General features: G+C 43.5%; 2 protein-coding genes across 2 annotated transcripts in view; both read left to right on the forward strand.

Annotated features, from left to right (window-relative positions):
• The window catches only part of LOC115656191 (protocadherin gamma-A4-like), a 136,857-nt gene that overhangs the window by 30,992 nt on the left and 78,738 nt on the right, over nt 1–27,127 (forward strand). Inside the window, exon 3 of the mRNA XM_030572597.1 lies at nt 456–2,902. Within this exon, the coding sequence (XP_030428457.1) occupies nt 456–2,902 (2,447 nt within the window). The remainder of the gene's footprint in view (nt 1–455; nt 2,903–27,127) is intronic.
• Nucleotides 9,863–12,458, forward strand: LOC115656673 (protocadherin gamma-A10-like). Its single transcript, XM_030573714.1, is given in 1 exon segment — nt 9,863–12,458. A coding segment is annotated over 1 exon segment (2,430 nt). The 5' UTR covers nt 9,863–10,028.

Genomic DNA, 27,127 nt, shown 5'->3' on the forward strand with positions numbered 1-27,127 from the left:
AGTTCATAATCAAGCATAGTAAATTTAAACAAACATTTAATTACTAAATCCTTATAACTAATAAAGTCCGATTCAGTACAACAAAAATTCGTATTCCTTGTGTGTACCTCAGACGAATACATACACAATAATGAGAAAAGAGCATATTTACAGGCAGCGTTAACTAGCCAGTGGAAATACCGGACAATAATTCCACCAAGGAGATTCTGCAGTTATTGGTTGAGACTCTGAGCGCCGCTGTTCACCAGTAAGGGAGAGAAACGCGACGAGAGATCGAGCCAGTCCAACACTGCTGTTACACAGCACTGAACGCAGACAGATCAGAAGCACATTCAGTGGGTCTGGATTGAACATTGCAAAGGCAGATATTCGGAGGAACTGACTCTGGTTGAACTATCAACGTTACCGGAATCAGGGGTCCAAATACAGAATCAAGACACGTTTCTTGACATAAGATCAGCGGCGTGTCCACATCAGCATGGGATTGGCAGAAACTCAAAGGCGCCGGCACTGCAAAGAGGGAGCCCTGTTCTGCTTTATGTTGATTACCGTTTGGGAGGCAGTTTCTGGACAGACTCGCTACTCGATTCCCGAGGAAATGCAGAAAGGCTCCATTGTGGGGAATTTCGCAAAGGATTTGGGGTTGGATATAAAGGAGCTCTCAGACCGCGGAGTCCGCATTGTATCAAAAGGTAGGACGCAATATTTTGCTTTAAATGTTAAGAGCGGCCATTTAATCACAACGGAAAGAATAGACAGAGAGCAGATCTGTGGCCGGATGGAGAAGTGTCTATTAACTTTTGAGATTATTGTTGAAGAAAAAATGAAGCTTTATAGAGTTGAAGTTGAAATCACAGATATTAATGACAATGCTCCTAACTTCCAGGCAGGAGAATCGGAAGTAAAAATCAGCGAGATAACTGCACCGGGATCGCGGTATCCCCTGCAGGAGGCGCAAGACCCAGATTTAGGGATAAATTCTCTCCAGAGCTACCACCTCAGCAGTAATAGGCATTTCTCCCTGGTCTTGCAGACCGGATCAGATGGAGTTAAATATGCAGAACTGGTGCTGGAAAAGTCTCTGGACCGCGAAGAACAAGCTGTTCATAACCTAATCCTCACAGCTACTGACGGGGGAAATCCAGTCAGGTCCGGCACTGCGCAAATCCACGTTATTGTTCTCGATGCTAATGACAATGCACCAGTTTTCAGTCAGCCCATCTATAAAGTTAATGTTTTAGAAAATATGCCTGCGGGGTCCACGATGGTGACAGTGACAGCGACTGATCTGGATGAAGGAATACATCAAGAGGTAAAATACTCAATCAGAAAGATAGCTAATAAAGCTTCACAGATATTCCACTTGGATTCAAGGACGGGAGAATTATTAGTCGTGGGGAACGTGGACTTTGAAGAAGCTGCATTATATGAAATCGAGGTGCAAGCCCATGATGGGGGAGGCCTTTTGGACAGATGCAAAATTGTGATCGTTGTTAGCGATGTGAATGACAACGCTCCAGAACTGACAATCACGTCTCTCCTAAACTCGATCCCTGAGGACTCTCCCCCCGGGACTGTGATCGCCCTTTTAAATGTGCAAGATCTAGATTCCGGAGAGAACGGGAAGGTCACGTGCTCCGTAGCCAGCAATCTGCCCTTTCAGCTGAGGAAATCGTTGGATAATTATTATAGTCTGGTGACAGACCGAGCCCTGGACAGGGAGCAGGTGGCAGCATACAACATCACAGTGACCGCCACGGACAATGGGACTCCTCCTCTTTCTACAGCCACCACGATCCCACTCCAGATTTTAGACACGAATGACAACGGTCCCCTCTTCGATAAAACATCCTACACCGCCTACGTCACTGAGAATAACCCGAGAGGAGCCTCCGTTTTCTCCCTGAAAGCGAATGACCCCGACGAAGGGGAGAACGCCAGAGTCACCTACTCTGTTACCGAGGATCAGATCCAGGAAGTTCCGCTCTCCTCCTCCATCTCCATTAACTCAGAGACTGGGGCTCTCTACGCTCTGCGCTCCTTCGATTACGAACAGTTCCGGGAGATTCGGTTCCAAGTGCAGGCTCAGGATGGGGGTTCCCCACCTCTCAGCAGTAATGTCTCCGTCACTCTCTTTCTACTGGATCAGAATGACAACAGCCCGCACATCTTACACCCCTCCTTTCCCACCGATGGCTCCACGGGAGTGGAGTTGGCCCCTCGCTCCTCCGAGCCGGGTTACCTGGTCACTAAGGTGGTGGCGGTGGATGCAGACTCCGGGCAGAACGCCTGGCTCTCCTACCAGCTGCTGAAGGCTACAGAGCCGGGGCTCTTCTCTGTGGGACTCCACAGCGGCGAGATCAGGACGGCGCGCTACTTTCTCGACAAAGATGCGCTCAAGCAAAGTCTGGTGGTTTTAGTGAAGGACAATGGGCAGCCCCCTCTCTCTTCTACGGCCACTGTCACGGTGGTGGTGGCTGACAGCATCCCCGAAATCCTGTCCGATTTAAGCAGCCTCTCAACTCCTGTAGACTCCGAGTCCAGCCTCACCTTGTATTTGGTGATCGCTGTGGCTTCCGTTTCCTGTTTGTTCTTTACCTTTCTCATAGTGTTAGTGGCCTTGAGGCTCCGGCGGTGGAGAAACTCGCAGCTGTTTGACTCCTCGAGTGTGACTTTCAGTGGAGTTCCCGTCTCGCAGTTTGTGGGGCTCGATGGAGTCAGAGCTTTTCTTCACTCCTACTCACATGAGGTTTCTCTCACCACGGACTCCAGAAAGAGCCAGTTCAACTTTCCCAAATCGAACTATGCAAATACTCTGACTAGTCAGCAGACCTGTGAGATAAAGGATCATATTCTAATTACTGAAGAGTTAGACAATAACAGGGATCAGACGTCCATTCAGGTCAGCTAATATATGTTTAACCTTGTGATTTATATTTGTAAATGTAGCTACCTGTTAATCGCTAGCGAATTACTGAGTGCATCAAGTGTTTGGGGGCCTGTATTAGAGAGAATGTTGGAGATCGGAGAGAGAGAGTCTCAGTTATACTAGATGTTTTTCTTTTAAACTTTGATCATCCGAACCACTCTAGCATGCTATTCGGAATTGGTTTGGAGTCAAAGTTATCCTCAGAGTATTGGACGGATATGTATATATAAATATATTTTATGTAATAATATTTACATTGTGAACCCATTTAGAAAACAGATATCCTAATTCCCTTTTGCAGTTCTCATGAAAAGGTGATTTGTTAAAAACTTGAATCTGCCTTTAATCTGTGATATTATATAAATTACTTTACGTGAGATATTACAAAGTAAGGAAAATTTCCTATATTTTTGGAAACAGAGATTTTCAGAGAGAATAAGAATGTTACTGAAGGGCAAAATGTTTCAGTGACAGCACAGTTCTCAATATTAACTTATTTTTATGAACCAGTGTATTTAGCTCCAAATATGATTTTATCTGATTTTCCGTATTGCAGATAATGCAGGGTAGAAATACATAATCATAAAGCTAAAGTTATGTAAATGTTTGATTAAGAAGAAGAGACTATTTCAGGGATCCGCAACCTTTGGCAGGGGGCCCCTCAGGGTAAGCACCCAGGTTGGCCAGGCTGGTTTGTTTATTTGCGGCAGATCGTGGATCCCACTGGCCGTGGTTCCCTGCTCCAGGCCAATGCCGGCTGCGAGAAGGCGGGGCTGAGGAATGTGCTGAACACCGCTTCCCGCAGCCGTGGCGGCCACGTGCCAAAGGTCGCCAATCCTTGGACTATTTCAACAATGTTTTAACTTTCCTGCAATAATAATGTTCTTTTGTCTTATAGTTAAGCCTTGAGAATTTGAGAGAAATTGATGACACATTACAGGAATATGTTTTTATAGCATGTAGTTAGCACAGAAAAGATTCTGTATGAGGTGTTGTAGCCCAGTTTGTTCCACTATATTAGATAGACAAGATGGGTTAAGTATTGTCTTTTATTGGACCAACTTCCTTGGTGAGAAAGACAAGCATTCAAGATTACACCGAACTCTTCTCGGAAAACTCCAAAGCTTGTATCTCTCATCAACAGAAGTTGGTCCAATAAAAGAAAAGATTCTAACATTTATTGTATTTTTATTAAAATAGTAATATATGTTTCCATAGCACATTGTTTAAAGCAATTAGAGAAAGGCTAACTCAAATGTTTTTGTAGAGTTGGCACGTGCTTGTACTTGTGGCGGTCGTCTTTGTCTTTGTATCACTGGGAAGACTTTGAATGTGTTGTCTCACTAGGACTCATTTCACTTTTCCATTCCTGTTTAATTTTTTGAATGTCTGGAAAACTATTAAAGTGTTCTTTAGCGCGGTTCTATGAGAGAAAAGGGCCTGATTTTTCATTATAGTTCAACTCAAGAGCAATTTTCTTAGTACTTTTTAGAAACAGCATTTGTATTGTGAGTGGGCAGATTACTTTCGAAGCACAGATAACCTAAAAGTGACAATAAGGGCTAAGCACGAAAACAGTTTTGCTTGGGAGTTTAGATTTATATTCTGAACCTGCAATCACTCGTGCTATTGGATTTTAAAACTACTGTTTTCTGTCAAACGCTTTGGAACTGTGTATAGCAGCATCTCACCCATAGGAGTGTTTGCGAAAGATGTGGTTATTACATGGAAATTGTTGTTCTTGTACATATTCATTACACTGACAAACATCAAGCTGTAGACCCACGCATACACGCATATATTTGCAAACAAAGGCAAAGAAATCTCAAGAATTGTAAGTTTTACACTATCAATAAATACACACACACATCTATCTTTCTTTCTATCTATATTCAAAAAGCAGTTGTTTATACTTCACGGTAATGTTTTTAGTATACTACATGTTTTGCATTTATACGCAAATTAGAAGAAAAAAACAAAACAAAACAAGAAAACCTCCATGATTGTGAGTAAAGCTGGAACGGCGCCTTGATAAAATCGCTGCTATTGCAGTTCTCCCGTTAAGACTCGGAGTGCCGCTGTTGGCCAATGCGGAGCCAGGGCTGGAGCCGGAGATCCACCGGAGCCTCTTGCAGTGCGATTGCTCCGTCACACTGCGACGATCGCAGAGGAAATAACACAGAGACCTTCACGGTCCGGCTGAGAAAAGGGAACGGCCGTTAGAACACACAATACCGAAATGTTTACCCCTCTGACGCGGATTCCTTTGCCCCGATGGGGTTTGTAAACATCTGATGTAACCAAAAACCAACAAGGAAAGGAGAGAGGAAATCTGACAGGGACCGGGATGGAAATCAGGCGCCGAGAGCCGGGCCAGGCAGTCACACTGCAAGTACTGTTGTTTCCCTTCTTCTTGTCTTTGTTCTGCCGGGCGGTCTCGGAGCACTTTGGTTATTCCCTACCTGAGGAAATGGCCAAAGGTTCCCTTGTGGGGAATCTCGCCAAGGATTTGGGATTAAATACCAGAGAACTGCAGCAGCGGAAGCTCCGTGTCAGTTCGGAAAAGCAATATTTCAGTGTGAATGGGGAAAATGGCAACCTGTATGTGAATGGCAGGATAGACCGGGAGGAGATATGCGGGGAGACTCCCCTTTGTGTCCTGACACTCGAAACGGTGGTGGAAAATCCTTTGAATGCTTTCCATGTGAATGTAGCAATCCAGGACGTTAATGATAACGCCCCGCGGTTCATCGAGAGTAACACTGAACTAGAAATCAATGAGTTAGCACTGCCAGGTACGCGATTTCCCTTACGACGAGCGCAAGATCCAGATACGGGGATCAACTCAGTGCAGAGTTACCAACTCAGCAAGAACCCGCATTTTACCCTGGCTGTAAAGGAGAGCCCGGATGGAAATAAATACCCAGAATTAGTGCTGGAAAAATCGTTGGATCGCGAAAAGCAAAACTCTCATCACTTGATCCTGACGGCCGTGGATGGGGGGGATCCAGTCAGATCTGGGACGGCTCATATTAGGGTTAATGTCACTGATGCCAATGACAACCCCCCCGTATTTACTGAGGAGATCTACAAAGTCAGTGTGAGGGAAAACCTGCCACGGGGCTCCTTAGTGCTTCAGGTGAAAGCCACGGATCAGGATGAAGGGTTAAATGCCCAAATCACATACTCATTCAGCAACATACCAGATAATGCGCGTACACTATTTCATTTAGATCCTGAGAACGGAAGAATTACGAACAGAGAGAATTTGGATTTTGAAGAAACAAACACATACATGCTGGAAGTAGAAGCTAGGGATGGGGGTGGACAAACTGCTCACTGCAAAATTCAAATACAAATTTTTGACGAGAACGACAATGCCCCGGAAGTGACATTCACATCCGTGTCCAGCCAAATACCGGAAGATTCAGTGCGCGGGACAGTGATAGCTCTGATCAAAACCCATGACCGAGATACCGGAGAAAACGCACAGGTCTCCTGTTACATTCCAAAGAGTCTGCCATTTACAATAGTGTCCTCCTCTCGCAATTATTATAAAATAGTCTCGGAATCTTCTCTGGACAGGGAAAGGACCCCGGAGTACAATATCACAATCACAGCTACAGACAAAGGCTCTCCCCCTCTCTCCACCCGGAAAACCATCCTCTTGCAGATCTCGGATATCAATGACAATGCCCCTGTCTTTGAGAAACCTTCCTACACCGCCTATGTGCCAGAGAACAATCCCTCGGGGGGCTCTATTTTCAGTGTAAAAGCCTCAGACCGGGATCTGGACCGGAACGCCCGAGTCACTTACTCCATCCGGAGCAGCAACCTCCAGGAGGTGCCTCTCTCCTCCTACATCTCCATTAACTCCCAGACCGGAGCTATCTATGCGCAGCGCTCCTTCGACTACGAGCAATTCCGGGAGTTTGAAGTGCAAGTGCAGGCCCAAGACGGCGGGTCCCCGCCTCTCAGCAGCAATGTCACCGTCAGGGTGTTTATTCTGGATCAGAATGATAACGCCCCTCGCATCCTGTACCCTTCCCTGGGAGCCGATGGCTCCGCCTTGTTCAAGATGGTCCCTCGCTCGGCCGAGGCAGGTTATCTGGTGACGAAGGTGGTGGCGGTGGATGCTGACTCAGGACACAATGCCTGGCTCTCCTACCATCTGCTCCAGGCCACGGAACCGACGCTGTTCAGCATGGGGCTGCACACCGGGGAGATCCGGACAGCCCGCGGCTTTGCGGACAGAGATGCTGTGAAGCACAGGCTGGTCACGCTGGTGAAGGACAACGGGCAGCCGCCTCTGTCAGCCACAGTGACTCTCAACCTGGTGTTTGCCGAGAACTTCCAAGAGGCTCTTCCGGAAATGAGCAACCAATCGGGTGACTCGACACCTCAGTCTGATTTACAGTTTTACTTGGTGCTGGCTTTAGCCCTGATCTCATTTTTATTCCTCCTGACAGTGACACTGGCCATTGTGATGAAATTGCGAAGGTCAAGGAAACCTAAATTATTTCAGTGTTTTGGTCCTGAGCCTTATTCCAAGACTGGCTCGGTGTTTCCACCCAACTATGAAGATGGTACTTTGCCTTATTCCTATCAACTGTGTTTGTCCTCAGACGCCAGGAAGAATGATTTCACTTTCCTGCAATCCAATGTGCATGTGGACGGGAATATTCTGTGCAGTGACAGCGCAGGGACGCTGTTTATGGGTAATGGAACTAGCAGCTTACGTGGTGGGACAGAGACTGCTGGGGAGGTGAGTTTCTGTTTTGGTGCCTCATATGCTATCTTTATAGACAGTACGCAGTCATTATAAAATGCTGCCTTAATGTGTTTACGCTTTTCTTTTGCGCCGTTGCCATGGTATTTGCGGTCTCAGAATTTGTTCTCAGGTGCATAACAGCGAAAGTTATCCCCATTTTAAAGATAAGACTTACCACAGTGGAGATAAGGCATGTCAGAGCGGAATTCTGCGATTGAGCACAAGATAAAACTCAAATGTTCTAAGGCCCTATACACTTGCTTAATTGCAAATCCATTCACTCTTTGCAAAGAGCGTATTTTGTCTCATTTGAAAATATTTAAATTAAATAAGTGAATTATTCAGCGATATTATATACCTGCTCGCTAATATGATGTGCTTCTGTTAACGACAGAGAAAAATAGGACAGCTTTTTAATTTTAATATGTAAATTTTCATTAATATTCTTCAATATGCTTCTTTTGAACTGCTCTTTGTTAAAAGTGCCAAAAGTTTTGAAGTTGTTATAACTGCAAATATAGAAAGTGCGCTTATGGCTTGGCCAATGTCTTGCCTCTTTCTTGTGAATTTTGTAGCATGATATTGGGATATGGTATCATATAAAGCTAAGTTTTTTATTATGACTTTGTTATTCACCGATGGGAGAGCGATGAGGAAATTTTGCAGATCAGCTTAAATAAGTGATAATATAACCTTAATACATTACCATAATGTGTTCTGGATATAGAACATCATTTACGTGGAGGAAAGTGATTTACAAATATCCGAGTGATTAAAAACTATTGTAGGGTTATTTTTCTGCCTTTATCTGCACTTGTCACACCAAGTTCTCTTAGCTACCGTGAATCCAAATATTCAGGGGATATAGGGAGCCATAAATATTCGTAAAATGATATTTAAAAGCCTTTCTATACATTTAACTGGCATTTTGGGGGGAACGGCTCTCTGTACTTTCCAGAGCCCAGAGCCCTCCAAGCAAGTGCTGAGTCCACTGGAAATGTTAAACTCCTTTGCAATAGCGTAGATCTACTTATAGCCCTCCAGGATCTAGAGAGATGGACCCAACTGTCCCTGAGTTATGACTGAACTGAATACTAGCTACCACGAGTCTCGGAACAGTTTAAATATTTCAGTGTAGGGGAAGGCGCGTAATCCATAATATCCCTGGAAAGTGTATATTCAACATTTCAGATTATTGAAGCATCTTAGCCGTTTGGAATGTTGGACAATTTCCTGGAGGGGTGTAGCAGTGGCCAGGGTGCAGCTGAAGTGGTCAAATATGCATGAAAAATTGAAGAATCGTGATTTTATTAACCATATTGCTCTGCAATTTATCAAATTGATATTAACATCACATATATACATGTCTGTGTATGTGGTTTGGCTGTGTACATACATGCGCTCGTGTAGCCTTTCATATTTTGGCTTTATATATATTCCTGTCGTGGCAGTTTTTCCAAGAATCTAACAGCCTCCTATTTTAATAACTATTATAAAACTGAATGTGGAACTTTATTGTACAATTTTTGTATCACCCTTTTGACGAGCCCAACCAAGGATAGCGCTCCATGTATGGCTCCATGTATGGCTTTCTGTGTCATCAAGTGAGCTGATAATGAATATAGTGAATTAATGACAAATTTGACTTAGTCGAAATATCTGAAATGTGAACAAAATATTATTTAATGCGACAGATATACATGTCAGGTATAAGGTTACTAAACGAAGATATCAGTATATTACAACTATACAGTTAGTGAGAGAAATTCTCATAAAATTCACAGTTAGACTGAAGTGCCACATATAAAGAGAGAGCGATAACTCTGGCAAAATCGATGTATGTGTAATTCACAGAAAACATTAAAATTACAAATATATATCAGTAACTCTGTATGAGAAATAGAGTCAGATTCGCCTCCGACAACAATGTATTTGTTTTCTGGGGATATATTGGAATCCCCTGTTTACCTACAAAACAGAATGTAACATATTTTCAAAGATTAGATGTCAAATATAAATACCAATGTACACAGTCCAGCACAGAGCTACTGCAGTAATTGGTTGAGACTCTGAGCGCCGCTGTTCACCAATCAGGGAGAGAAACTCGAAGAGAGATCCAGCCAGCCCCGCCCAGCTGTTACACAGCACAGAACACACAGATCAGACTCTCACTCCCCGGATCTCTCTGGACTAAGCATTAATGGACGATACTGGCTGAAATTGGCTCCTGATTTGATACACGATAACTTCTGAAATATTTGACCAAAGATAAAATCCAAACAGAGACATTCCCTGACAGAGAATCGGCGGCGCCACATCAGTAAGGAAATGACTCATGCACAAAAGCTCCGCCACGGTACAGCGCGATTCCTATTCTGCATGATACTGGTTACCGTTTGGGAAGCAGTTTCTGGGCAGATTCGCTATTCGATTCCTGAGGAAATGCAGAAAGGCTCTTCCGTGGGGAACATCGCAAAGGACCTGGGTCTGGATGTAGAGCAGCTCTCAGATCGCGCCGTTCGCATTCTTTCCAGAGGTAGGACACAGTATTTTGCTTTGAATTTTAAGAGCGGCCATTTATACGTCACGGAAAGGATAGACCGAGAAGAAATCTGTGGTGGGATGGAAATGTGTCTGTTAAATTGTGAGGTTATAGTGGAGGATAAAATGAAACTTTTTCCGGTCGAAGTTGAAATCACAGATATTAATGATAATGCTCCCAGCTTCCGGTCAGAAGAATTCGATTTAAAAATCAGTGAAACAACAGCGCCAGGATCACGGTTTTCTGTGCGTCAGGCAGAGGATCCGGATATGGGACTAAATTCCATCCAGAGCTACCAACTCAGCAGTAACATTCATTTCTTACTGGATGTAGAAACGCGATCTGATGGAGTAAAATACGCCGAAGTGGTGCTGGAAAAGTCTCTAGACCGGGAAGAACAAGCCGTTCACAATCTAATCCTCATAGCCACTGACGGGGGAGATCCAGTCAGATCCGGCACTACGCAAATCCGCGTTATTGTTCTCGATTCTAATGACAATGCCCCAGTTTTTAGCCAGCCTGTCTACAAAGTGAGCGTTTGGGAAAATGTGCCTAAAGGTTCCACGGTTGTAACAGTAAAAGCCACTGACCTGGATGAAGGAGTCAACAAAGAGGTGAAATACTCTTTCCAAAAAATCACAGACAAAGCTTCCAAAAAACTTCAGCTGAATTCGAACACGGGAGATGTAACTATTGTGAGAAATTTGGACTTTGAGGAAGCTGCATTATATGAAATCGAGGTGCAAGCCCATGACGGGGGAGGCCTTTTCGACAGATCCAAAATTGTGATCGTTGTTAGTGATGTGAATGACAACGCTCCAGAATTAACAATCACATCTCTCCTCAACTCGGTCCCTGAGGACTCTCCCCCTGGGACTGTGATCGCCCTTTTAAATGTGCAAGATCTAGATTCCGGAGAGAACGGGAAGGTCACGTGCTCCGTAGCCAGCAATCTGCCCTTTCAGCTGAGGAAATCGTTGGATAATTATTACAGTCTGGTGACAGACCGAGCCCTGGACAGGGAGCAGGTGGCAGCGTACAACATCACAGTGACCGCCACGGACAATGGGACTCCTCCTCTTTCTACAGCCACCACTATCCAACTCCGGATTTTAGACACGAATGACAACGGTCCCCTCTTCGATTAAACATCCTACACCGCCTACGTCACTGAGAATAACCCGAGAGGAGCCTCCGTTTTCTCCCTGAAAGCGAATGACCCCGACGAAGGGGAGAACGCCAGAGTCACCTACTCTGTTACCAAGGATCAGATCCAGGAAGTTCCGCTCTCCTCCTCCATCTCCATTAACTCCGAGACTGGGGCTCTCTACGCTCTGCGCTCCTTCGATTACGAACAGTTCCGGGAGATTCGGTTCCAAGTGCAGGCTCGGGATGGGGGTTCCCCACCTCTCAGCAGTAATGTCTCCGTCACTCTCTTTCTACTGGATCAGAATGACAACAGCCCGCACATCTTACACCCCTCCTTTCCCACCGATGGCTCCACGGGAGTGGAGTTGGCCCCTCGCTCCTCCGAGCCGGGTTACCTGGTCACTAAGGTGGTGGCGGTGGATGCAGACTCCGGGCAGAACGCCTGGCTCTCCTACCAGCTGCTGAAGGCTACAGAGCCGGGGCTCTTCTCTGTGGGACTCCACAGCGGCGAGATCAGGACGGCGCGCTCCTTTCTCGACAAAGATGCGCTCAAGCAAAGTCTGGTGGTTTTAGTGAAGGACAACGGGCAGCCCCCTCTCTCTGCCACGGCCACTGTCACGGTGGTGCTGGCTGACAGCATCCCCGAAATCCTGTCCGATTTAAGCAGCCTCTCTGCTCCTGTAGACTCCGAGTCCAGCCTCACCTTGTATTTGGTGATCGCTGTGGCTTCCGTTTCCTGTTTGTTCTTTACCTTTCTCATAGTGTTAGTGGCCTTGAGGCTCCGCCGGTGGAGAAACTCGGAGCTGTTAGATTCCTCGAGTGTGACTTTCAGTGGCGTTCCCGTCTCGCAGTTTGTGGGGCTCGATGGAGTCAGAGCTTTTCTTCACTCCTACTCACATGAGGTTTCCCTGACCACAGACTCCAGAAAGAGCCAGTTCAACCTTCCCCAATCAAACTATGCAACTACTGTGACCAGTCAGCAGACTTGTGACATAAAGGATCCTATTCTAGTTACTGAAGAATTAAACATTAGTAATGGGGATCAGATTTCAGTTCAGGTGAGCTAATATTTTTGGCGCTATTTTATGATCTAAATACATTTTGTGGAGCCAGTAAAGGCACTTGTAATTCATTTGGAATTAGATTAGGTGGTATTGTAACCAGCGGAGTGTTTGGTCAGTACATATAAATAAAATGTGTGTGTGTGCCCTAATGTTTGTTCCGAGCTACACAGAAGAGATAATCTAAATCACTTTATCAATTCCGATGAAATAGCGATTGATATATAAATCTGGCACTGCCTTTGTCTATTTTAGGTGAAGTGGACCTATAATTATAGCTAAATTTATCTGTCATTGATGCAGGGATATTTCAATATTTTTTTCATTGCATCATAGGATAGATTTTGAGCACACGGGTTTATTAGAACCTTTTTTAACTTCTCAGAGATGCTTGAAATTTGAGACACATGAGAGTATGACTGGCAACCTTTTACTGTGTTACCTTAGGGCAGTTCTATAGGAGAACTTTGTCTAGTGCATACTTAAAGTTCATTTTATGAGCCTGGAACCTTCTTAGTTGATTTGGAAACACTTTCTGTGAGTGGATAGATTTTTTGAAAAAAAATTAATCTCTAAGTGTAAAAAATTGTTTCTCTCAGAAGTTTTCTTTGAGGTTTAGAGCCCGGGGCCGCTCATGTCATTCTTGTATTAAAATATTGTCCTGTGTCCAACAATAGGTATCTTTGGGTGTATTTCAGGTATGTGGTAGATGTGATTCTTTAAATAGAAATTGTTATAAATGTTGGAAAGTATATTCATATATACATACACACATACATACAGATATATATTTAAAAAATCAGACCCACCACGTGCACACATATGGCACAGAAAACTAAGGCCTGGTTCTATCTACAGATGGATAGATAGATACACGTGTGCATACGCAAATAGCACTCGCGGCTATTTTTTATTTTTATTTATTATTATTAATTTATTGTTTACATCTATTCTGTGATTCACTTTTTACAATTAGAGAAAATCATTTAAAATTCGGTACATATAGAATACATTGTAGACAGAAAAGAAAACCTCCCATGGTAGTCACTTGACCTGTACCAGCACCTGAATAAGATCGCTGCTATTGCAGTTCTCCCGTTGAGACTCGGAGTGCCGCTGTTGGCCAATGCGGAGCCAGGGTTGGAGCCGGAGATCCGTTGGAGTCTCCTGCAGAGCTATTGCTCCGTCACACAGCGCAGCTTGGAGAGAGCATAGCAAAGAAACCTTCACACGCCTGCTGAGAAACGAGAACGTCCTCAGAGCTCTCATAATCAACAGGCAATCCGGACTCTGTCTGCGGTACGTTACCGCTGACTCCCTCCTTTCTAATGTAATGAAAACGAAGAAAAAGAAACAGGAAGAAGAGAGGAATTCTGACGGGCACTGGGATGGAAATCAGACACAGAGAGCCGGACTGGGCAGTGACACGGCAAGTACTGTTGTTTCCCTTCTTATTGTCTTTGTTCTGCCGGGCGGTCTCGGAGCAGATTCGTTATTCGATTCCTGAGGAAATGGCGAAAGGTTCCCTTGTGGGGAATCTCGCCAAGGATTTGGGTCTGAGTGTGAGAGAACTGCCCAACCGGAAGCTCCGTGTTGTCTCTGCAGCTAAAAAGCAATACTTCAGCGTGAATGGGGAAAGTGGCAACGTCTATGTGAATGACAGGCTAGACCGGGAGGAGATATGCGGGACATCTCAACTCTGCGTCATAAATTTCGAAACTGTGCTGGAAAATCCCTTGAATGTTTTCCACATAAATGTCGCGATCCAGGACATTAACGACAACGCCCCGCGTTTCCCAAAAGACAGCATCGATTTACAAATCAGTGAATCCAGTTTGCCTGGGGCTCGATTTCTCCTTGAATATGCTGAAGATCCTGATTTTGGGATGAATTCTCTACAGAGTTATCAGTTGAGCCCCAATCAGTATTTTATCCTGGAAGTCAAAGAGAGCCAGGATGGAAATAAGTATGCAGATTTAGTGCTGCAAAAATCACTGGACCGAGAAAGCCAGCGCAGCCTTCGCTTGATCCTCGCGGCTGTGGATGGGGGAGAGCCGCGGAGAACTGGGACCGCCCAGATATGGATTAATGTCACCGACGCCAATGACAACCCCCCCGTCTTCACTCAGGAGCTCTACAAAGTCAGCCTGAGGGAAAATGCACCGACGGGCTCCTTAGTGCTTCAGGTTAAAGCCACCGACAACGATGAAGGGTCAAATGCTCAGATCAGCTACATTATTAGCAAGGTATCAGAAAAGACCCTTCAGAAATTCAGCCTGGACTCAGAAAATGGAAAAATCACAGTAAAGGAGCCTTTGGACTTTGAGGAGACCCGTGACTACACCATGGCAGTAGAAGCAAAGGATGGAGGCGGACTAGTGACACACTGCAAAGTGGAAATAGAAGTTATTGATGAAAACGACAATGCCCCCGAAGTGACATTCACATCCGTGTCCAGTCCAGTTCCAGAAGATTCAGTACCTGGGACAGTGATAGCTCTGATTAGTGTTAATGATCTAGATTTTGGAGATAATGGAAAGGTCGCATGCCATTTAATGGATGATTTTCCGTTCATTATAAGGTCGTCTTCTAATAATTACTACAAGCTCCTCATAGACAGCCACTTGGACAGAGAAAAGACCCCGGAGTACAATATCACAATCACTGCCACAGACAAAGGCTCTCCCACCCTCTCCACCCAGAAAACCATCCTGTTGCAGATCTCGGACATCAATGACAACGCCCCTGTCTTTGAGAAACCTTCCTACACCGCCTATGTGCCAGAGAACAATCCCTCGGGGGCCTCTATTTTCAGTGTAGAAGCCTCAGACCGGGATCTGGACCGGAACGCCCGAGTCACTTACTCCATCCGGAGCAGCAACCTCCAGGAGGTGCTTCTCTCCTCCTCCATCTCCATTAACTCCCAGACCGGAGCTATCTATGCCCAGCGCTCCTTCGACTATGAGCAATTCCGGGAGTTTGAAGTGCAAGTACAGGCCCAAGACGGCGGGTCCCCGCCTCTCAGCAGCAATGTCACCGTCAGGGTGTTTATTCTGGATCAGAATGATAACGCCCCTCGCATCCTGTACCCTTCCCTGGGAGCCGATGGCTCCGCCTTGTTCGAGATGGTCCCTCGCTCGGCCGAGGCAGGTTATCTGGTGACGAAGGTGGTGGCGGTGGATGCTGACTCAGGACACAATGCCTGGCTCTCCTACCATCTGCTCCAGGCCACGGAACCGACGCTGTTCAGCATGGGGCTGCACACCGGGGAGATCCGGACAGCCCGCGGCTTTGCGGACAGAGATGCTGTGAAGCACAGGCTGGTCACGCTGGTGAAGGATAACGGGCAGCCGCCTCTGTCAGCCACAGTGACTCTCAACCTGGTGTTTGCCGAGAACTTCCAAGAGGCTCTTCCGGAAATGAGCGACCAATCGGGTGACTCGACACCTCAGTCTGATTTACAGTTTTACTTGGTGCTGGCTTTAGCCCTGATCTCATTTTTATTCCTCCTGACAGTGACACTGGCCATTGTGATGAAATTGCGAAGGTCAAGAAAACCTAAATTATTTCAGTGTTTTGGTCCTGAGCCTTATTCCAAGACTGGCTCGGTGTTTCCACCCAACTATGAAGATGGTACTTTGCCTTATTCCTATCAGTTGTGTTTATCCTCAGACGCCAGGAAGAATGATTTCAGTTTCCTGAAACCAAATGGCCAGGTAGCAGATAATATTCTGTGCGGTGAAAGCTCTGGAATGGTGTTTATGGGCAACGGATCTAGTGGTTTAAATGCTGAAACGCAGACTGTAGCGGAGGTGAGCTGCTGAATTTATAATTTCATAGTCATCTTTGGAGATTTTAAAGTAACTCTTTCCAGCTTTAAGAAGTGTAGGAGGTCATTGTGAAATTGAGCTGTAGTGGTTTTTAGACTGTCCTATGGTGCACAGAACTGGCGTCTCCGAAACACTAATGAAGTTGTTTCCATAATTCTTCTGCATTTTAGAGTAGCTTTATTTTACCCACTTTGCTGGGGGAGGAGCTGACACACAATGGGAACAACTGTAAGATGTGAAAAGAAACGATTAAATTGCTTCTCTTGTAGTAGTCTTTGCTAAGAGTTCGATAGGAATCTGATTAGTTAACATGGACACAAACATGTAAAGATTCCATTGTTCCACCGATGTCCCACCTCTTACATGTCCCTTATGTAACATGATTTTGTGGTGTGATATAAAAGTTCTAATGGCATAAATTTGGGGTGGCTGAATTACTGAATAGGGGCAAAGCTATTAGAGCGTTATGCGGGTCATTCAAAGGAAGTTGTGATAAAACCATTACAACACCTCTCCCTGCAGCCTATCTCTGTCCATATCTTACAAGGGGGACATTTGTTTTACAAGTAATTTAGAGAGTTTTTAAAAAATAATTAATGGGACTCTTTTTCTTTCACGTTAGGTTTCCATAGTTATCATGAGTCCAACTCTTCAGTAGGGGTGTGAAGCCAGACACCTTTAACATTTAAATGATGCATTTTAAAAGTCTTTGTATATAAATGTGGAAGTATAATTATTAAGCTGTCAGGAGTGGCTCAAAAGCCTGAGTACCAAACACAGGACAAGGCTGTTAAGATGCAGGGCAAAAGCTTCTAACTGGTTGTGAGTTCTATATTTAGATTTCACCAACCAAATAACAAGTGTAAACTCCTCAAGCATTATTACAGTCAGAATATGGAGTTGCAGACAGTCCCCTGGGGTACTCTGGTCTGTCTTGCTACCTAGGTAAGCTTACCTGTGTGATAGATAGTTCCTTATCCCCAAAATCATAACAATATTCAGGTTACTCCCAGTTCCAAAGGACCAATTCCTTACCCCAGGTCAATGGCACCATGGATCCTTACACTGCAGAAAAGACTTGTAGTCAGGCCTATAATAAATTAAGTAAAGATTTATTAAACAGATTTATAAAATTTTATTAAGAAAAAGAAATTAGAGAGTTATTTACAACATTAAAGCAGATAAACATGCGCTGACAAATGAGTTACAGTCTTAGGTTTCATAAGGTGATAGGAGCTGCTCTAATCTGGAAGCTGTATATGTTCTTTAGGGATAACCTTGGCTAAGAAGCTGGGGATCCCTTACTTATTCTTAGAAATCTTGTCCTCCCAAAGTCCAACCTGAAAAGAGAGTCAGTTTCTTCCTGTCAGAGGTCTTTATGCCCTTCCCCCAGACTTCAGACTGATAAGAGGAGTGCACAAGAGGGAGAGATAGTTAAGTGGTTTGAGCATTGGTCCTATAAACCCAGGGTTGTGAGTTCAGCTCTTGAGAGGACTACTTAGGGATCTGGGGCAAAATCAGGACTTGGTCCTGCTAGTGAAGGTAGGGGGCTGGACTCAATAATCCTTCAGGGGCCCATCCACTTCTATGAGATAGACATATCTCTGTGTATTTTTTTGAAAGGGGGGAAGGATAGCTCAGTGGTTTGAGCATTGGCCTACTAAACACAGGGTTGTGAGTTTAATCCTTAAGGGAGTCATTTAGGAAGCTGGGGCAAAAATCTGTCTGAGGATTGGTCCTGCTTTGAGTAGAGGCTTGGACTATATGACCTCCTGAGGTCCTTTCCAACCCTGATATTCTGTGATTCTACATCTGCCTTTAGTTCCTGCCAGGGAGGAGCAACAAATCAACAAGGTCTTTTGTCCTCTTATGTTCCACAGTGGTTTGTCTGGTGTCTATGGGCCTTCTTTCGTTGGGCAGGAGCTAATATCTCCCATGGTAAATTAGTATTTCATATTTGTTTCTCTCCTTATTGTGGGGGTTTACAGTTTCAGAGCAAGCACGTTTACAGTTACAGAGCAACACTTAAATATTACTTTATAACATGGGGTACAGAGATAAGTGAGATTAATGCATGCAGCAATTTATAAGCTTTCATAAACTCTAAACACATTTTTGTAAATATAATACCTGTTTTAACAATACTAATACACAGGTGAGCCAGACTGGTTCCCAGCTATGCATTTATCAGTGTTCACTTGAGGCCTACTGGCCATGGCATGAGTAATGTTTCTAAGAACCAGTTTTTCTACACTTTTCCAAAATAGAAGCAAGTACTGGGTACCACTGGAATGTTATAACTCTTTTCCAATAGCAACAGACAGTGCTCCTATTTCTAGCCTGCAAAAAGTGGACTCTTCCTAGTCTCACTGGCTATTGACGACTATGGGCCATGGGGCCATTGTTTTTATTGTATTTTATTTCTTTAGTTTTTTTTTTATCTGAGGAAGGTCATATACCACTTTGGAGGGGAAAGGGGAAACATGTACTCATCTGGTTGGTACTTTTAAAATAGCGATTTTGTTTTAGCTTCTGGAATGTTTATAATATTAGATGTTTTTTCCATGGAATAGTGTATTAGTGGTCAGAGTGTTCAAAAGTATATGACAAGCTGTAGTATCATATAATTTTACTCACCATATGTCTCAGCAATGGATCCCATTGATGTTACTAGTATGCGTGTGTCTCATATATGTGATTTGATATTTTATTCTCTTTGAAGTAGCATTCTTCTAGTAGCATTTCCAATAGATTTCCATTGTTCTAGATATTATAAAACTTTGTATGAAAACTACCATACTGATAAATATATAGAGTAAAAATTATTTTATCACCGAATAGATAAAGCCAACCGAATAGATAAAGCCAATAGCACTCCTGAGTCCTTTATTTATATTTAATCCAGAGAGCAAGAAAGGACTTAAACAACAAAAAAGAACAGATCAAATAATTTTTTAAAATGTGAAATAGTACATCTACTGACATACAAGTCATGTATAAGTTTACTACAAAGATATAAGCAGTTAGCAATTGCACAATGCATCATCAGAATTAAATGCACAGAGGACAGTTGGATAATTTGAGAAACACACAGGTGCGTATAACCATGTACCAAGCTATGTATTCGTAATTCATAGTCAAGCAAACAATATAAACAAAATTAAACCACTAAAACTTTATAAGTACTAATCAGTCCTACAAGCACAGTTTTTATTCCTTGAGAATACTCCAGACTTATGTACATAATAATGAGAAAACAGCATATTTATAATGTTAACTCTCAAATGAAAGTACTTGTCAAAAACTCCAGCATAGAGGTTCTGCAGTTATTGATTGCAACTCTGAGTACCCCTGTTCACCAATCAGGGAGAGAAACATGATAAGAGATCCAACCAGCCCAGCTTGGCTGTTAGGCAGCACAGAACACAGAGATCAGGTTCACACTAACCCAGTGTTTAATTTGTGCCAGGGCTTGCCAGAACTGAGCCCTAGCACCTCTGCGCTTACTAAGTCAGTTATGAAAGTAAAAAGTTTGCTTGAGCCCCAGCACCTCTTTTATTACAGATTTAAGCATTGCACTCAAGGGATCTGGACTGAACAGAAAAGAATGATATTCTAGGGATGAATTTAGCTTTGGTTTAACTATTAATATTATCGGTAACATTCAGCCAAAGACAGAATTAAAATACAGACATTATGTGAAGGAGAATCAGGGGCACCACATCCACACCGGCACAGAAACTGTGAGCACCTACCTTAGAGCAGACTGTCAAAATCAGGACAGACACCCCAAAATGGTGATATGTTGTATAATTAGGTTTCACCAAGCTAGTAACAAATGTGAATTCCTGGATCACAATACCAGTCTTACCATGGTGTCATAGACAGTCCCCTCAGACTCTCCAATCTATCTTACCACCCTGACAACCTGTACTTTGTGATAAAAGGTCACTTAAACCAAAAATCACACTACATCAGGTTGCTTTCAGTCCCAGAATACCAGTCACGTACTTCACATCAATTGGTACTCTAATTTTTACACCAAAGATAGTGCTAGCAGCCAATTCTATAGTAAACTAACTAAAGGTTTATTAGCTAAGAAAAGGAAATAAGAGTTGTTAAGTGGTCAAAGCAGGTAAAATATATCAACTGGTGAGTCACTGTTTGGAACTCCAAATGGTGGCGGTGATGTACTAAATTGCCAGTTTCCCAAAAGTCTTTTCAGTGTTCCCAGATTGTCTCTGGGGATCTCTGCTTTGCATCTGGTACATTTCCCTGTAAGAGTCCGAACAGTCCAGACATGAAAGATCTTTCCTTGAATCCATACTTAGAGCTTCTTCTCACAGAAAACAAGTTGACAGTGTCAATACACATGTGGGCTTTTCCTTTGATGAGGGTGAGTGAGGAATCCATTTTGAGTCTTTGACCTCTGATCCTCACACACAATGACCTCACACACTGTTTTGAAATAGCAGAATTTTTGTTACAGTTCTTTATTTGCATTTCACAAGGCTTCTTGCTTGTTTGATGACTCATTTGATGGGTTATTTAGTTACAGGGGTATCCACAATGTAATGTTTGCTGCTACTACATTGGGATACATACAAGAGAAAACAATGCAAGTAACATCCCACTAGTTTTCAAGAAGTTTAAATTCCAAATATACCCTTATACATTTAACAATTACATTGATCTATACTAATACACAAGTGAATTGGCCTGTGGCTCTGGCATAAGCTGGCACCTGGGCTGCCAACTTCACACTAGTCAACTGAACATTTGGTCGATAGACATCTAAGTCCATTATTGTTCCATAGAAAGGAAACCTCCTAATTCCCTTTTACCAATTCCTATGAAATATACCTTTGTTGCAAACCTGGTAGTTTATTTAATCAGAGAGACTGGAGAGTTTTAATTGCCTGAAATACTACAAACAAGTGAAAATTCATGTATGTTTTTGGAAACATCAAGTTCTAGTGACTATACATTTTTAATACAAAGTAAAATGAATATTTTATAACAGAGGTATGTACAATGTTATTCTGCAACCCAGTTTATTTCAGTTCAAACAGTGTTTTTGCAAACTTTCATGACTGAAAGGCATAGACATTGAAAATTCGTAAACATTACATTAAGCTATGTAAATATATATTTATGATTAAGAGACTTTTTGACATCATTTTAGGTTTCCTATAATAGTAATTTTTTTTTGTCCTAAATTTGAGCCTTGACAGATTGAGAAATATGTGTGACAGAGTATACTAAAGTGTTTTCCGTGGGATTGTTAGCATTAGAAATTAGATTCTAAAACATCTTAGTAACGTTTAGCTAAGACAAATTATATGTTTCCATAGTACATGTATTAATAGTGATCAAATGGCTAGTTTAAATTTCTTCAGTTAGTAGGCATGTAGTTGTAGCTAGATTTAGGTCTCATTGGTGTAGGAATATTTGACAGACTTACTTTAGCTTTACATCGTAAGAAAACTTTTGAATACAGAGGTTTAAGGAAAACATTTTTGCCTTTTCTGAGATGCCCTATATTTTGTAAAGCTGAGAGAGCTTCTGGGAACTTTTTACTGCGTTCTTTAGTGAGGTTCCAAGGGGGAGTATGGCCTACTGTATAATTACAGTAAAGTGTAGGAGAATAGAAACTTTTCTTACTTATTTTAGAAACAGTCTCTTCTGAGGAGGCAGATTACTTTGAAAGAAAATGACAAACTAAAGGCTCTAAACTCTAAAAATGGTTCTATTCAGAAGTTGAGACTGCGGTTTAGAACCCACAATGGCTCTTGTCATTCTAGGTTTCTCTTGCTTTTTGTCAAACTTGGTAGAACTATCCTAATCTGGATCTCAACCGTGTGTGTTCGCAGGGGATATGATTATTTAAACGAAGTCACTGTAAATGCTGAAAAGCTCTTTTACCTATTTATGAAATATGTGTGCGCGCACGCGCACACAAATATATACATACTAAAAACGTGAAAGAAAAGTTAAAGAAGTTTAAGGCTTACAGTATTCAAAGACCTATAGGTGCACACATACATACACAAAAAGCATGTCGAGTTGACATCTACGTTTCTGTACAGAGCTTCATATTTTTGTACTTGGTGGTTTCATTCTCTTCTATACAATTACAATATGACTTTTAGCTATACAGAATAATCCACAATAATCACTACAACTGTACCGGAGCCTTCGTAAGATCTCTGCTATTGCAGTTCTGCGGCTGAGACTCAGAGTGCCGCTGTTGGCCAATGCGGAGCCAGGGCTGGAGCCGGAGATCTACCGGAGTCTCCTGGAGTGCGATTGCTCCGTCACACAGCGCAGATCAGAGAGAAAGCAGAGCAAGGAGACTTCACACACGCTTTGCTGAGAAAAATAAACACCCCCCTCACAGCGCTCTGAACAGTTAAACAATCCGGCTCCAATTACTGTTTCTTACCGCGGATTATAGCAGCCTGATGAAGTTTTTCGTTATCTGATCTGATTAAATAAAGAAGGTGAGAGACAGCAAGAAAAGGGTAAAACTGACAGGGATGAAGATGGATACCAGGCTCCGAGAGCCGGGCCGGGCAGTCACACGGCAAGTACTGTTGTTTCCCCTCTTATTCTCTTTGTTCTGCCGGGCGGTCTCGGAGCAGATTCGTTATTCGATTCCCGAGGAAATGGCGAAAGGCTCCCTTGTGGGGAATCTCGCCAAAGATTTGGGACTGACTCTGGGAGAACTTGCGAACAGGAAGCTCCGTGTCAGTTCGGAAAAGCAATACTTCAGTGTGAATGAAGAAAATGGCAACCTGTATGTGAATGGCAGGATAGACCGGGAGGAGATATGCGGGACATCTCAACTCTGCGTCATAAATTTAGAAACTGTGCTTGAAAATCCCTTGAATGTTTTCCACATAAATGTCGGGGTCCAGGACATTAACGATAATGCCCCGCGTTTTGTAAAAGATAATATCAAACTAGAGATGAGTGAATCTACTTTACCAGGTGCCCGTTTTCTCCTGGGAAATGCTGAAGATCCTGACGTTGGGATGAATTCTCTACAGAGTTATCAGCTGAGCCCCAATCAGTATTTCATCCTGGAAGTCAAAGAGAGCCGGGATGGCGATAAATACGCAGATTTAGTGCTGCAGAAACCCCTGGACCGAGAAAGCCAGCGCAGCCTTCACTTGATTCTCACGGCTGTGGATGGGGGAGCGCCGCAGAGAACTGGGACCGCCCGGATATGGATTAATGTCACCGACGCCAATGACAACCCCCCCGTCTTCACTCAGGAGCTCTACAAAGTCAGCCTGAGGGAAAATGCACCGACGGGCTCCTTAGTGCTTCAGGTTAAAGCCACCGACAACGATGAAGGTTCAAATGCTCAGATCAGCTACGTCTTCAGCAACATTCCAGAAAAGGCCCGTCAGAAATTCAGTCTGGACGCAGAAACCGGGAAAATTACAGTAAAGGAGCCTTTGGACTTTGAGGAGACACGTAACTACATCCTGGTAGTAGAAGCAAAGGATGGAGGCGGACTAGTGACACACTGCAAAGTGGAAATCGAGGTTCTTGATGAGAATGACAATGCCCCGGAAGTGACACTCGAATCCCTGGCCAGCCGCATTCCCGAAGACTCAGTGCCCGGGACAGTGATAGCTCTGATCAAAGTTCGAGACCGAGATGACGGAGAAAACGGGAAGGTCTTCTGTCGTTTACAAGAAAATTTACCGTTTAAAATTATATCGTCTTCCAATAATTACTACAAGCTCCTCACAGACAGCACCCTGGACAGGGAAAGGACCCCGGAGTACAATATCACAATCACTGCCACAGACAAAGGCTCTCCCCCGCTCTCCACGCAGAAAACCATCTTGTTGCAGATCTCGGATATCAATGACAACGCCCCTGCCTTTGAGAAATCTTCCTACACCGCCTATGTGCCAGAGAACAATCCCTCAGGGGCCTCTATTTTCAGTGTAAAAGCCTCAGACCGGGATCTGGACCGGAACGCCCGAGTCACTTACTCCATCCTGAGCAGCAACCTCCAGGAGGTGCCTCTCTCCTCCTACATCTCCATTAACTCCCAGACCGGAGCTATCTATGCGCAGCGCTCCTTCGACTACGAGCAATTCCGGGAGTTTGCAGTGCAAGTGCAGGCCCAAGACGGCGGGTCCCCCCCTCTCAGCAGCAATGTCACCGTCAGGGTGTTTATTCTGGATCAGAATGATAACGCGCCTCGCATCCTATACCCCTCCCTAGGAGCCGATGGCTCCGCCTTGTTCGAGATGGTCCCTCGCTCTGCCGAGGCAGATTATCTGGTGACGAAGGTGGTGGCGGTGGATGCTGACTCAGGACACAATGCCTGGCTCTCCTACCATCTGCTCCAGGCCGCGGAACCGACGCTGTTCAGCATGGGGCTGCACACCGGGGAGATCCGGACAGCCCGCGGCTTTGCGGACAGAGATGCTGTGAAGCACAGGCTGGTCACGCTGGTGAAGGACAACGGGCAGCCGCCTCTGTCAGCCACAGTGACTCTCAACCTGGTGTTTGCCGAGAACTTCCAAGAGGCTCTTCCGGAAATGAGCGACCAATCGGGTGACTCGGAATCTCAGTCTGGCTTTACTATTATTTTGGTGGTAGCTCTAGCTTTGATCTCATTTTTGTTTCTCCTGACAATGACACTGGCCATTGTGATGAAATTGAGAACGTCAAGGAAGCCCAAATTACTTCAGTGTTTTGGTCCTGATCCTTATTCCAAGACCGGCTCTATGTTCCCACCAAACTTTGAAGATGGGACTTTGCCTTATTCCTACCAGCTGTGTTTATCCTCAGACGCCCGAAAGAATGAATTCACTTTCGCGCAGCCCATTGTGCAGATGAACGAGAATATTCTGTGCAGTGACAACTCAGGGACGGTATTTATGTGCGATGGATCTAGCAACTTAAAAGCTGAGACAGAGACTGTTATGGAGGTGAGCTTCCGTTTTCATGCATTATATATTTTCCTATTAATCTTTGAATGAATAATTGTAGATGAAAGCCAGGCGTCTTCTAGTATAGGAGCACATTGTGAAATAGGTGTTGGGGTGTGCGTGTTTTGTTTTGGGTTTGTTTGTTTTAAAGGCTTCTACCTATAGTGCCTCGTGTGGCATCTAGGCGTATCACAAACATGTATGAATTTGTTCTCATGACATTCTTGCAACCTAGAGTAAGGTTACCTCCATTTTGCAGATGATGATTTTAAGTAAAAGTAGACCTCCTGTTGATCACAAAAGAAGTCTGTAACAGAGTTCGGAATCAAACTCAAGACTCCTAAATCCCAATCCGCTGTTTTAACTACAAGCTATATTTTTTCTTTTAAGAGTGAGTATCCTTCTTTTCATTCAAAACATTTCCTTAGAATAACTTTATTCTCAATTAATATGTAGATACCTCCGGTAAAAGATATATCTTTACAGGGCAAATGTTTCAATTCATTTTAATGCATACCTTTTTTAAAAAAAATAGCCCCTCTACATACTGCTTATTTTGCAGAAGTCTTCTTTGATTAATATTCTACAATATCTTGGACAGATGATATAGTCACAAATATATAAATATACCCTTTTTACTCCTCCAGTTCCCCTGGAGGACTATGTTTTATGTCGCTTATATAGCCTGGTTTTTGGGTGTGATATAAACGCTTTCAGTTTTGCAGATTTGTGATGGTTTCATTACTCACCTGTGGCAAAACCATGAGTGAATTTTGCTGCTCCCCCCAGACGAGTAATGATACATATTTTTGCCCTACTATCCTATATTCTGTACATGGCCATACATCCCGCAGAGCAAGACTATTTTTCAAATGTTTTGGTAAGTCTAAAAATGGTCATTGGGCCTTTTCTCCCTATACCTACACCTATCAGGCCAGGTTGCTTTAATTCCCATGATTCTAAATGCTCTGGGATAATAGGGAGCCATCGAGTTTCTTAAAATGTGCTTTATAAGTCTTGATATACAGAAATATATAATATTTTAAAACTTTCCAGACGCATTTTCCAGAACTAGAAGCAAGAGCTGGGTTACATTGGAAAGCTGTATGTGTTCTGCCAGAGACCCTGAGTCTAGCCCTCCGGACTGGGAGATTTCCACAATGAGAATTGTCAAAGGGGTATGGTAAATATTGACTGTCAAAGGGCCTGGGCCAAGAACGGTTGTTTTTAGGAGTAGCAGAGGAGTGGCATATTTCTCATTTGGTGGGAGGGGAGTTTCCCTCGGCTGGTTGATGTTTTAGTGATAGCGGATATTTGAAGCTGCTCAGAGGTCTGGAATGTTAGGAGTTGTCCAGGAAGAGGGGACTTTGCGGGCAAAATGCAGTTGAAGTGCTCAACCGTGCTAATAAACGAAGCATGAGGGATCCTGTGATTTTATTTCTCACGTGGTTTTTTAGTTTATCACATTGACATTACTACAGCACATGTGGTATATATATGTGTGTGTGTGGTGTGTATGTACAGGCACAAATATATGTACTTTTGTATTTTCAGTTAGTGAATTATAGTTACATATCTTCTTCTTGTGTTAGAGTTTTCTGGGAAGCCAATAGCCTCCCTGTTTACTAGGTATTAAATAACTAAGAGTGAAAACTGGAAAATATATGGAATACAAATAATTTAATATCCTCTATTAGAGAGAGCTCACCCATACATGGCACACCCTGAGTTTCCCATTCATATTATATCCATTGCGATAGACATGAATAACGTGACTTAAGTAACAAACATGAACAGCCAAATATAACTGAATATAAAAATATAGTATTTAGTGTTGCTAATGTACAACTCAATAAGAACTTTACTAAAATAGCATATTAAT

This window comes from Gopherus evgoodei, chromosome 8 (genome assembly GCF_007399415.2).
Source record: "Gopherus evgoodei ecotype Sinaloan lineage chromosome 8, rGopEvg1_v1.p, whole genome shotgun sequence".
NCBI classification, from domain to species: Eukaryota; Metazoa; Chordata; order Testudines; family Testudinidae; genus Gopherus; species Gopherus evgoodei.